This window comes from Esox lucius, chromosome 12, assembly GCF_011004845.1.
Source record: "Esox lucius isolate fEsoLuc1 chromosome 12, fEsoLuc1.pri, whole genome shotgun sequence".
NCBI lineage: Eukaryota > Metazoa > Chordata > Actinopteri > Esociformes > Esocidae > Esox > Esox lucius.
In genome coordinates this window covers 36,176,894-36,190,110 of record NC_047580.1, presented here as the reverse complement: position 1 = coordinate 36,190,110, position 13,217 = coordinate 36,176,894, and the positions used below count along the sequence as shown (strand labels likewise).

The 13,217-nt window shown below is 39.6% G+C and overlaps 1 protein-coding gene across 1 annotated transcript; it reads left to right on the top strand.

Moving 5' to 3' along the window:
* The first annotated feature begins 4,732 nt into the window (after positions 1 to 4,732).
* Positions 4,733 to 10,441, top strand: LOC105028949 (piggyBac transposable element-derived protein 4). The gene is made up of 3 exons (XM_013136185.4): positions 4,733 to 4,904; positions 7,457 to 7,558; positions 8,063 to 10,441. Exons 1-3 carry the CDS (start codon positions 4,771 to 4,773, stop codon positions 9,819 to 9,821), a joined length of 1,995 nt encoding a protein of 664 aa, XP_012991639.4. The 5' UTR covers positions 4,733 to 4,770; the 3' UTR covers positions 9,822 to 10,441.
* Positions 10,442 to 13,217: the final 2,776 nt, after the last annotated feature.

The following is a 13,217-nucleotide window of genomic DNA, read 5'->3' as shown; positions in this document are numbered from 1 at the left end:
TTCAACAGTTCATGTACCTTGTTTTATGGATTTGTGTTATGATTTTGTGTTCGACAGGATTTTTCTAAGATACCGGCTGATCAAGAAATGTGTCGAAATGAAAGATAAAGTCCAATACAGTAGAGTAACCTACTAACGAGATCAGCTAGCTTGAACGTCTAAATAAAGAACTGCTGCTTTACAATGCTTATTTCCTATGGGTGTTGTTTAGAAAGTAGACTAGCTATTAACACGTCTAAAGTGATAACTTATTGTAGTAGAAGTTATTTATAGCTTTGAATTTATATAAAAATACCAAATCAATCAATCAAATTTATTTATAAAGCCCTTTTTACAACAGCAGTTGTCACAAAGTGCTTTACAGAGACACCCAGCCTTAAACCCCAAGGAGCAAACAACAGTAGTGTTGAATTTCAGTGGCTAGGAAAAACTCCCTAAGAAGGCCGAATTTTAGAAAAAGAAACCTAGAGAGGATCCAGGCTCAGAGGGGTGACCAGTCCTCTTCTGGCTGTGCCGCGTGAGATATTAAGAGTCCAATTAGAATAATAAATACATTTCTCTGGGCTAAATCCAGAGTCTATTTGATTCTAGACTAGGTCAAAAGTATGACCAGGTTGACAAAGACAGGGACAGCAACTGGCAAACAAGGTACTCCGAAGGTGTGGACCAGAACCTCATCTCCTCCTAAAATTTAAAACTGGAGGAGACTGAGAAAAGTTAGAAAGTGTACTCCTCATATCCCCCAGTACAATAATATAGCAGCGTAACACCTTGGAACTGAGACGGGGGGGTCCGGCGACACTGTGGCCCTACCCGGGGAAGGCCCCGGACAGGGCCCAACAGGCAGGAAATCAATCCACCCACATTGCCAGGCATCAACCAAAGGGACACCCACCAACCACAACCCCCCTGAAAGAGGGCCGAGTATTGCCAGCAGCGTACAGCCCAATTGCACAAGTGCACAACAGACAGACAACAACAAGCCAGTGACTCTTCCCCCGAAAGGCATTGGAGGGAGGACATCCCAGTGGCGACGAGAGCCCACCTGGCAAGACAGCAAGGATGGACAGTATCAAGCCTACTGGTCACCTTCACGCCCCTGGGCCAGACTACACTTAATCATAGACCATGCTGTAGAGATGAGTTTTTAGTTGACACTTGAACGTTTGCACTGAGTTTGCATTTCTAACCTTAATTGGCAGATCATTCCACAGTAGTGGAGCTCTATGAGAAAAGGCCCTGCCGCCAGCTGTTTGTTTAGAAGTTAGGTACAATTAAAAGGCCTGCATCTTGCGATCGTAGGTTACGTGTAGGTACGTATGGCTAGATCATTTCAGCAAGGTAAGTAGGAGCAAGTCCATGTATTGATTTATAGGTTTAAAACCTTAAGATCAGCCCTAATCCTAACAGGCAGCAAGTGTAAGGACGCTAGTACAGGAGTAATGTGTTCAAAAAATGTTGTTCTAGTTAGGATTCTGGCAGCCGTGTGCAGCACTAATTGAAGTATATTTATTAGTTTGTCTGGATAACCAGAGAGAAGAGCATTGTAGTAATCTAGTCTAGAAGTAACGAAAGCATGGATTAACTTTTCTGCATCAGTTTTTTACTGTCATAAATATTAGCGACACCCCCTCCTTTTCGGGATGCACGAGGGATATGATCACTAGTATAACCAGGAGGAGAGGCCTCATTTAAGGCAGTGAATTCATTAGCCACGTTTCACATAAACCAATAACATCTAGTTTATGGTCAGAGATTAATTAATTTACTGCAACTGCCTTTGGAGCAAGGGATCTAACATTTAGGAGTCCCATTTTGAGATGCGAGGTGATACAGTCATTTTTATTTTATTTGTGACCGAGGTGGAGGAAGGCTTTATCTTAATAAGGTTGTTTTTGTTATCACTACCTTGTTTAACTTTTCTCAGCCTGGAACGAGTCACAGTGGCAACAGGTAAAGCTGTACTAACTACTCTGGCTATGCTATCGACAGACTCCACTATGCTAGCAGGCTGGCTAACAGCCTGCGGCCTGACCTGCACCCTGACCTGCACCCTATCTCATGGTGAGGCTATAGGAGTGAGACTCCTGTCAATGTTTCTAGATAAAAGAAGAGCACCACTCCAGCTAGGATGGAGTCCGTCAAATCCTGACAATGTGCTTTTAGACCTGTTGCAATTAAAGTTGTTAGCTCATATTAATGTCAATGATGATATGAACTGTAAATGCCAATGACTAGTTAAACATGTTAGCTAGTAAAGAAACATTTACTTGGCTTGGCTCACGCAGGCTCTTGTCCGTTCACGCAGGGTTTGGCTGGACTCCAGTGCTGGTGCACATGTACTAAATGATGAGGCATGTGAAACAGGAACTGGTCAATATGGCAGAGTCCATGATTCCGCGGATGTGACAGTGAGCAGATTACATTGAAAAAATAAAGAAATATTTAAATAAAAAATAAAATAATCGGTGCCATCTTGGACCCTGCCCCCTGGTTTGTTACTCAACTAGTTAATACTTTAAAGTAGACATATGAGTAGTATTAACTCCAACACACTAGATGGCGGATTGCAATTTAAATGTTTGCTGACATCCCGCACGACTGTAGCATGGAAGACGGGAATTAGCGTCATGCTGGCAACATTACAGATTCCGTAGCAACAATAAGACTTCCGGTTTTCGGATTTTGCCTTCAAAATAGAAGTCCGCGGTAAAACGCAATTTTAATAATATTAAATGTATCCATTTTGACACTTTGCTTAGTGTATATTGTAAAAAATATACTGTAGGAAATGTTCAGGAGAGTGGGTAGAATAATTATATGCAAAGATATCAAGGGGCTCTGTGTATTTGCAATTGTTGCTGGCATTTTACTCCAGCTATCCTAGATCCTATTGGCCACAATGTAACTCAAAGCATATGAAATAAATATTGCCCTGAAAAAAATATTCTATACGTCGCAGTGAATGTATTGTAGGAAATGTTTAGGAGACTCTATACAGTGATTATATGCAAAGATATCAAGGGGCACTGTGTATTTGCAATTGTTGCTGGCATTTTACTCCACCAACCCCATTGGCCACAATGTAACTCAATGCATATGAAATATATATTGCCCTATAGAAAAAAAACTGTTCTATACGCCGCAGTGAATGTATTGTAGGAAATGTTCAGGAGACTATATAGATTATACGCAAAGAAATCAAGGGGCACTGTGTATTTGCAATTGTTGATGGCATTTTACTGCACTCATCCCATTGGCCACAATGCAACTCAATGGATATGAAAAACATATTGACTCAAAGAAAAAAATATTCTATACGCCGCAGTGAATGTATTGTAGGAAATGTCAAGGAAGGTGGATAGAGTGATTATGTGCAAAGAAATCAAGGGGCACTGTGTATTTGCAATTGTTGCTGGCATTTTACTGTGCCCATACCATTGGCCACATTCCAAATTGCTGAATAGCCTTTAGATCCATTATTCCTTTTGTTAATGGAGGTGATTATCACCACTTGGTGATTACTTAACAATTCAGCCAATGATCTAATGTAGTTGTCAACGACATATATTAGCTGGTCATTAACCTGTTGTACCACCTTTAGAGATGTAAGTGAGTCCAAAAGACCATTTACAGTTTTATACCTTTTAGAATAGAAACATTTTTTTTACAACAAAGTCAAATCATAACCAATTTCCAACTATTACATACTAGAATAAGTTCAACTTCATCAACTCTATTAGATGGATATATTTTATTGCAACTACATTCCAGCCTTAGCTTAATTTGAGAATGGTATGGGGGGTGTAAAATGCCAGCAACAATTGCAAATACACAGTGCCCCTTGATTTCTTTGCATATAATCAATCTATATAGTCTCCTGAACATCTCCTACAATACATTCACAGCGGCGTATAGAATTGTTTTTTTTTTATAGGCCAATATGTATTTCATATCCATTGAATTACATTGTGGCCAATGGGGTGGGCCGAGTAAAACACCAGCAACAATTGCAAATACACAGTGCCCCTTGATTTTTTTGCATATAATCAATCTATAGAGTCTCCTAAACATTTCCTACATTACATTCACTGCGGCGTATAGAATAGTTTTTATTTTATAGGCCAATATGTATTTCATATGCATTGAGTTACATTGTGGCCAATGGGGTGGGTGGAGTAAAACACCAGCAACAATTGCAAATACAGAGTGCCCCTTGATTCATTTGCACATAAACACTCTATATAGTCTCCTAAACATTTCCTACAATACATTCACTGCGGCGTATAGAATAGTTCTTTCTGTATGAGTCAATATGTATTTCAAATCCATTAAGTTACATTGTGGAAAAAGAGGGTGTGGAAATATTGTGTTGCCCATGATTAGACAGGTTTGTCTTACTCTACACATTCTCCTGGACATTTCCTACACTGCTTTCTCTGTGGAATATTCAATAGTTCATGAGCTATGAGGTAATATGTATTCCATATTCTGTCATTGTCTGAATTTTACCCTTGGAACGTGTTTTAACACCCACTTTTTATGGAAATTACACTTAAATATGATCATATTTGAATTGTTGTCAATGTTTTGAGAGGTATATGTTCTCAAACAATTAATACATTCAATTTATCTCAGTTTATAAGTAATTCGTTGGTCTCTTTTATTTTGAAAAATTCCAGATTTTCGTGACCCGGAAGTGTTTCTTTAATGTTGCTCACAAGACGCAGATGATAACAACAATAACATATAGTTGAAGTTGATTCTACTATGGCTAGCGACACAGAGATCATGGGTGACTTAGATAGCAACGAAGAAGGATCCAGTTGCTCTGGTGGTAGTTACTTTAGAGACGAAGACTTTAACTGCGATAGCGAGGACGGGCTGGATCCATATGACGATGTGTAGGTAGAAATAATTGTCCGAGCCGCAGGTCTGGACATAAATTCCTTTTGATTAGTGTCGTTTTCCTCCGATACCAGTGACGAGGTACTGTAAGCCTGTCATAAAATTGCCTCTAATTGTGTCGCGCAAAACAAATCCTGCCAAATTTGAATATTTGTTTAGAGACACCATTGTTAAATTGACCAGTGTTTTACATGTATGAGTATTTTTACGAACGGTTTTTAGTACTGGGAAGTTTAGGTTCAGTTATGATTACCAAATTGGGGGAATGTCCCCCCAATATATAAAAACGGTCCTGTCTGCACTTAATGGATTGCATGTAATATAACTAACTGAGCTAGCATGCTACATTTCATGTCAACAACGATGTTCATTTCCCTTTCTTACGTGAATGATAAAAGAATGCAATAACTGAATTTTTCGTCAAATGAAAAGACGGGACAATCGTTGCAAACCCCTCTTTTACTGCCCAAGGGATTTTGGTCTGGTGCCCTGGAAAGCATGCACGGTTGCATACTTCAAAAATCCACCAGAAATAGCAGACCATCCAGGCACTTTTGGCATTTTCAACTTTTGGCATTATATTAAAGGTATAGTATGTGATTTGAGACTGGGCCCAAGTTCTATTGGACGTCCCAGTAAGTGCGCCATCTTCCAGTAAGCGTGATTAAAAAGTCAAGCCACTCGATGCTAGTCGTGGTATTTTCTGCAGCAGCACAAAAATGACAAAATGATAAGACAGATGTTGGGATCACTTCATGGGTCAATATGATAACACTTTTATATAGTGTTTTTTAGTCAATGAGCAAGAAAGGTTTAAGAATTAGCTTGCGGTTAGCTATGTTGCAATCAAAACATGCAATAAACTTTTCCTTTTATATAACTGTTAGTGCATATAATCTGCAGATGATGATGGTGGGTAGCTTTAGACCATGATAAAAGTAGCTTAGCCACAAATGTATTTGGCAAGCTCTGTTAAGCACACCGTAATGAAAATAGTTATTTGTACAATGATAGTAATTTGTACATGAATTTAAATTATAATATTTGTGTACTTACACAATATGCTTGTGTATTATGTAAAATCACAGTTAATTGTTATAATTGGCAATAAATATACACTGATGAATCAAAACATTATGACCACTCACAAGTGAAGCGAATAACTTTGTTCATCTCCTAACAAGGGCACATGTCAAGGCCTGTGTAGATTAGATGGTGAGCAAACAATCAGTTCTTGTAGTCAACATGTTGGATGCAGGTGAAATGGGCAGAAGTATAGACCTGAGCCACTTTGACAAGGGCCGAATTGTCATGGCCAGGTGACGGGCCATGACAATAGAGCATCTCTGAAATGGCATGGCTTGTGTGGTGCTCCGTTCAGCAGTGTTGAGTAACTACCAACAGTGGTCCGAGGAGGGTCAAACCAACGCCAGAGTGATTCCAATCTGAAGGTTTCAGTAAGTCCATTCTCTAGACAGACAAGTCAAAAACGTACATTTTTGGTCACAAAAAAAAAAGCTGTGTTTGGCAAAAACCCAAAACTGCCATCCACCAAAGGAATCTTATCCCAACAGTCAAGCATGATGGAGGGTGTGTGAAGGTCTGGGGCTGCTTTTTCTCCCCTGGACCTGATTGGCTGCACATCATCAAGGGAACCATTAATTATTTGGATTGGCCAAGTTCTGACCATAATCCAATCCAGATGCTGTAGGAGGAGCTGATGTGGGCAGTACATGCCAGACACCTCAGAAACCCCACTCAATACATTAAATTCAATTAGAAGGAGTGGGCAAAAATCCCTCAAAAAGACTTCAGAGACTGAATAATTGGGAGACATTCACTCCAAGTTATTAACTAAAACAGTGTTATGCATTTGTGGTATAAGATTAGTTTTTCAGGGGGAAAATTAATGTACACATTTTTTTTTCTCACATCAATAACTATACATTAACCTAAACAAGCTGGCCAACTAGCCATATTGTCCCAAGCAAAAGATGATTAATGTCATCATATCAGTCGTTAGCCTCATACTTGTGCTTTGCTTGCCTGAATGAACTAGGTAGATAGGAAACCTTCCTAGCAATCTAACTGAAACCAATCATTTTGTTCTGATGGAGCAGCTTGTTGACAAAATGGCTCCAGGTTGGCAACTTTGTGTTCTTCTATTGCTATCTTTTTTGGGTTTGGAAGACTACAACCAAAAAAGGTATATTGCCACCAACTGGGTGTGGTGAAAACTGGGTAAGGTTAATGCAAAACACAGGAAAATAGGGAACAGGTTAAAAAAACTATATAATTACTGATGACAATCTCATTTCGTAACATCTTGTAACCCAAACAAACTCCAAGGAAACAATATTCTTTTACTCAAGAAGTAAATCAAAAAAACAGATTGAGTGAGACTGGAGTAAGACTGTTTTAGTTTTCTGACCGTAGTAAATTTTACCAAAATGACCTCATAGATTGTACATCACCCCACTGGACGTGTGTGATGGTATTGACTAAATGAATCACATGATTGTTGACATGTTCATTTTTATCTTTATAGTCTTGATTGGGAAGAGGAGGACTCGATTGAATCAGCTGGCGACACTCCACCCAGAGTCAATCAAAAGAAGGACAGTGAATCTGAGTCCCCAGAAGAACCATGGTTTGAACATTTTAGTAATACATTTGTAGATTACATTTATTCCTAATTGAAATTAGTTAGATTTCTACTATAATTATGAATGTTTTGTGGGTTATATTTGAATCCACGCAGAATCTATTCAATGTTTTTTAATGTGTGTAGAGTGTACATAGGATGGGGGCAAAAATACAACAAACTATTTGAGGAAAAGTTCAGATCATTAATAAAACAAGCTACACAATATGGGATCAGCGCGGGTTTGGTAGACAATGCATAGCTCAATGGAATTGTTGTTACACTGAACAGAAACACAAAGGCAACCTGCAAACATCTTGACTATACCTGTCAGCCTACAGGAGAAATGCTCACCAACAGGGATGGAAACAAATTTGTGCACAAAATCAATATTTGTGTGTGTGGAACCTTTCTGGGCTCGTTCATAACCTGTGAGGAAATGTTGCCTTTATATTTATGTTCAGTTTTATTACTTTTTGAATTCATTATAACTAATATTTTTCTTCATAGTGTTGAAACTGAAGAAACTTCACATCCAGAACAACATTTTAGCACATCAGCTAAGAGGTCAAAAAACACCCACTGTCCACTAAAAAGAAAGCTGGCCTCATTCCCGAAGAAGTCCAAAGTACCACGTCTCTCAACCCACAGAAAAACCCCTCCCTTCCCATCAGAGTCAGAGGAGCCATCCCAGCCCTGGAAAACCAAGGAAGACCCTGATGAAGGTCCAAAGTCTTTGAGTTTTTCCCCCAGAAGACCCCCTGGATCACAATTAGATCCTTCATCTGTTTTCTCACCGTTAGAGCTCTTCAAAACCTTTTTTTCCAAGTCCACTGTCAGAACCCTCTGTGAAAATACCAACAGCCATGCAGCTAAAAACATCTGTAAGGGCAAGAAATTCAGGTGGACAGATATTACTCCAAAGGAGTTTTACAAATTTCTTGGGTTGGTCCTTTTCATTGCGCAGATTAAGGCAAGAGCTATCGGCGATTATTGGAAAAAAAATTCAATCTTCTCAATTCCATTTCCAGGAACTGTAATGAACAGGGATAGATACAGAATCATATCGTGGAACATTCACATGAGTGATCCTGATGAGGACGTTATCAATGATCGTAAGAAGGGTACCCCCGAATATGACAAGTTATTCCGTCTAAAACCATTAATGGATGAGATTCGTCTTGCTTGTAAGGCATCATACCACCCACACAGAAACGTGGCTGTAGATGAACGCATGGTGGCTTCAAAAGCAAGAAATGGGTTGAGTGAATACATCAAGGCAAAGCCTAATACATTTGGCTTCAAGTTGTTTGTTTTAGCTGATTCCAGCAATGGTTACACAGTGGATTATGCTGTGTATATAGGCAAGAACACGTTCCCCTTTGGTTTTGGAATTTGTTATGATGCAGTGATGTCACTTGTTAAGCCATCCTTTCTTGGGTCTGGTTACCATGTGTACCTGGACAATTACTACTCCAGCCCAAAACTGTTCAAGGACTTGTTTGACATTAAAATGGGAGCGTGCGGTATCATGCGTGAAGGCAGACAGGGTTTCCCAAAATCTACAGAAAACGCCCTAACCAAGAAGTCCCCAAGGGGAACTCTGCGATGGATCAGGGAGGGTTCTTTACTGTTTGTGAAGTGGAAGGATGCCCGGGACGTGTCCGTGGGATCCACCATTCATAAAGCCTACGGAGGGGAAACCATTAAACGAAAAAAGAAGAATGGAAAAGGGTCTGTCAATTCCATTCCAGTTCCAACAGCGATTTCACAATACAATAAGTACATGGGAGGGGTTGACTTATCAAATCAGCTGATCACATACTTCTCAGCACACCGCACAACAAAAAGTTGGTACCGCACTCTCTTCTACCATTTTGTGGACATTGCTACGACTAACAGCTACATCATTCACAAGGAGATGTGTAAGGCCAACAACATGACGCCAATGACCCACAAGGAATTCATGGAGCAGCTTGTTGCTCAGCTCTGTGAGGTGTCTCTTGACACCAAGGCCAAACCGAAGAGCACTGGACACACGCCTGTTCCCATGAAGATTGCGAAAGACAGAAGCCAGAGAGCTTCAGTCGGACGACAGAGATGTAAATTGTGCCATATAGAAGGTCGGAGAAATGACACTCCCTGGAAATGTAATGAGTGTGAGGTGCCACTCTGTGTCATTGCAGACAGGAACTGCTTCCACGTTTGGCACAACCTTAACGAACATCCACTCGCTCCTATTGAGAATCAGTCTTCTGATTCAGAGTAAAAGTAATCAAGTGAAATGGCAGCAGTTTGCCAAGTCTGAATGAGTAGGACAAAGTTACAGTTAGTTTGTTTTTTGGGACTTATTTAGATGTTGTCTTCTGGATTTATCCAGAGCACCAATAAGGTAATTCAACTACATGGAACTCAGCCACACCATGTAACATTACAATCATACAAAATCATACCTAATACCCCAACAGGGCTTGTAAAGATGCTATTTGATATTGTATACTGTAAGATTAGTTGATTTTATGTTGTTTATTATTCCTTTATTTACTTTGTTGTTATAATTAGTGTTTGGACAACAGGAAGAGTAGCTGTTGCTTTGGCAAGAGCTTATAGGAATATATTTTAATACTTACATAACCTGACTTTTCACTCTAACAAACATTTATTTTGAGGATTCATGAGACGCTGACTGTACATAAATGAACTAAAACGGTTCGTAGTGAAACTTTTTGACAAATAACCTAGTAACTGACTGCAGTATCTAAGAATAATTTGCAATTGTCCTAGACAATATGTATTTCTCCTTTCCACTGTGAAGTGATGATATATTTTCTAAAGACCAACGAGCTTAATGTGCCTCAGAAAAAGTGAATAAAGTCATCCTAAACCACTCTTGGCATCATTTGTTGGGTCGTCCCTGACTGCTGCAAAGTTGACCCGGGGGTATTCCATCAAGGCAGATAAAGGTAAATCCAGTCTTGCTTAGTGAGAGTTCCGTTCCATTACTGTGGCTTATAGGAGTCCCTGCTCAGTAACCAAGGTAACGTATACCTCTGAACTAACCTGTCATGTTTAATTTAGTTGTGTACCAAAGAATTTCCAACCGGCTGAAACAGAATCCAGAAAGACTGTTCCGTCAAGTACGTACTGTACTTGCATACTACGTACTACAAGTACAGTACGTACTTCGCAGATGATTAGGTATGTACTGTTTAGTATATAGTAAGCTAGTATGCCATTATTGGAACTAATTGGGACCTACCTTGTCATAATACTCAACATTACATTTTGTCGCACATTATCACACCCAAGTTTGAGTATTTTGCTAGACACCATTAAGCATGGTGTTACACTGACTAACATTTCTTATGAAGTTTACTTCCACCAGAAATAGCATCTATGAATTGTATGGCTTTTGCCACTGGCTGTTTTAAAAGCTTATAAGCCAGTAATTCTAGTATATTATTGTTTGGAATAGTCTTGAGAATGGAGCAACGTCTAGCGAGACTGAATACGAACTTTACGCTGCCAGCGCTAGTTCATTTCAGGGCACAACAGCGTTCCACATTGATCCAATAACTATCAGTATAGGTGATGATAACTGACTTTTTTGTCAAGTGAAAAGACAAGACAAATGTGAAAACCTCTCCTCTTTCACTGGGCAAGTGTGGTCTACATTAACTCAAAAACTATGTTCAGAACTTTTGGCATGCTAATTTCAGCGTACAATGGTTTGAGACACACTAATCTTCTTGCATACTAATCTGGCATACTATATAGTATGCAAGTATGCGACTTGAGATTCAGCCTATATAAACAGTGCATCTAAAGACCAGCCAGTTACAACCATCTATGACATGTCCATTACTCAACAACCCTGTGGATGAAGGTGCTCAGATTCGACACAGAGCTTTTACACCACCAGTTCTCCACTGGGCTTCCCTGATGAGTATCTGTGGGAGAGGTACAGGTTCAGTAGGCCCAAAGTGTACCTATGCAGTCTGCTGGAACCACATAAGCAAGTACACTCAACTTAGCCAAGGTTGACACCTGTTCAGTCTGCATAGATCTGCGTTTCTTTGCATGTGGGACATGAGATTCGTCGTGCATAAGGTCTTGCCACATCATCTGCAAATAAGGGTATGCCTTGCTCTAAAGCAGTACCTGAATATTTTCATCACTTTCCCTGGTCATCTTGAAACACAAAGAATCAAGGATGCATTTTATTCAATTGCAAGTATGTGACAGTTAAAATAAATGTAACGTAGCCAACAGGTTGACAAGCCTCTATATTAACATAATCCTCTTTTTCAGGCTTACCCAATATTATAGACGCAATAGACTATATCCATGTGCATGCCCCACCTGGACTATATCAATGTGCATGCCCCACCTGGACTATATCAATGTGCATGCCCCACCTGGGCTATGTCAATGTGCATGCCCCACCTGGACTATATCAATGTGCATGCCCCACCTGGACTATATCAATGTGCATGCCCCACCTGGACTATATCAATGTGCATGCCCCACCTGGACTATATCAATGTGAATGCCCCACCTGGACTATATCAATGTGCATGCCCCACCTGGACTATATCAATGTGCATGCCCCACCTGGACTATATCAATGTGCATGCCCCACCTGGACTATATCAATGTGCATGCCCCACCTGGACTATATCAATGTGCATGCCCCACCTGGACTATATCAATGGGAAATCTTTCCATAGCCTGAACATACAGGTATATACTGGAGGAATCTGTCCACACACTGTCTAGAATAGTAGCAATTGGATTTGGATGAAATGTGCACATCTGTGAAAATAGATTAAATACATTTGGATATCAACACTTATTTGGATTTAAATCCTGTTACCCTGGTCGTTGTTCACAGAAATGTCCAATGGAATGTGAGCAATGTGGAGATAATTCGGAACTGGAATTTACATTTTGAGAGACACCACTGCATCAGCTCTTAGTCATGCTGAGCACTTTAAAATGAAGAGTCTGCCAGGCAAAGTGTGTCACATCACCCTCTATGTTGTCAGATGATCTGCGATGGAAGTTACCTGATACCTAATATCGAAGCTGTTGCCACATTCTTTTTTGGCTATTTGGTTTACCCCCTGTTGAGATGTCATCACTGGGAACGAGTATAGGCCAAGGGTTGCTTGGTCAAAAAGTCTTCAATCCTCACCAAATTAGGCTAATTAACAGTAAATGCATTGTAGTTATGTTAGTTCACATAAGTTAGCCTACAACATAATTTTGATTGATCATGAATCGGATATCCTCTAGCCTGTCTTATTGATCTAGTGATCTGAATGTTCATTTATTAAAATGTAAACAATAAGTAGGCTAGTATGATTTGTGCATTTAATCTGTCAGAACGTTCTTGCCAAGTCATCTCCCTCGCTTCGTCAAATGCAGCAGCATTGCCAATTTTGGTGATGACTCCTTAAAATCCCATACGGAAAATAAATGTATATTAAAATATATTTTTAAATACATTTGGAAAATATATTCCTGAATACATTTGGTAAATATATGTAAAAATGTTCTAAATTGGCTGCTTAAATATATTTATAAAAAATGTATTTAATACATTTTTAAAATGCATGTCTAAATGTACTGTAGCAATGGCTAGGCTGTGTTTCGAAGCTGT

What these genes read in the sequence shown, in the direction of transcription:
- LOC105028949 (XM_013136185.4), top strand. Translation starts at nt 4,771, where the DNA reads ATGGCTAGCGACACAGAGATCATGGGTGACTTAGATAGCAACGAAGAA. An exon ending in CTGGATCCATATGACGATGT is followed by an intron (nt 4,905 to 7,456) that starts GTAGGTAGAAAT and finishes TTATCTTTATAG; the next exon opens with TCTTGATTGGGAAGAGGAGG. An exon ending in GAGTCCCCAGAAGAACCATG is followed by an intron (nt 7,559 to 8,062) that starts GTTTGAACATTT and finishes TTTTCTTCATAG; the next exon opens with TGTTGAAACTGAAGAAACTT.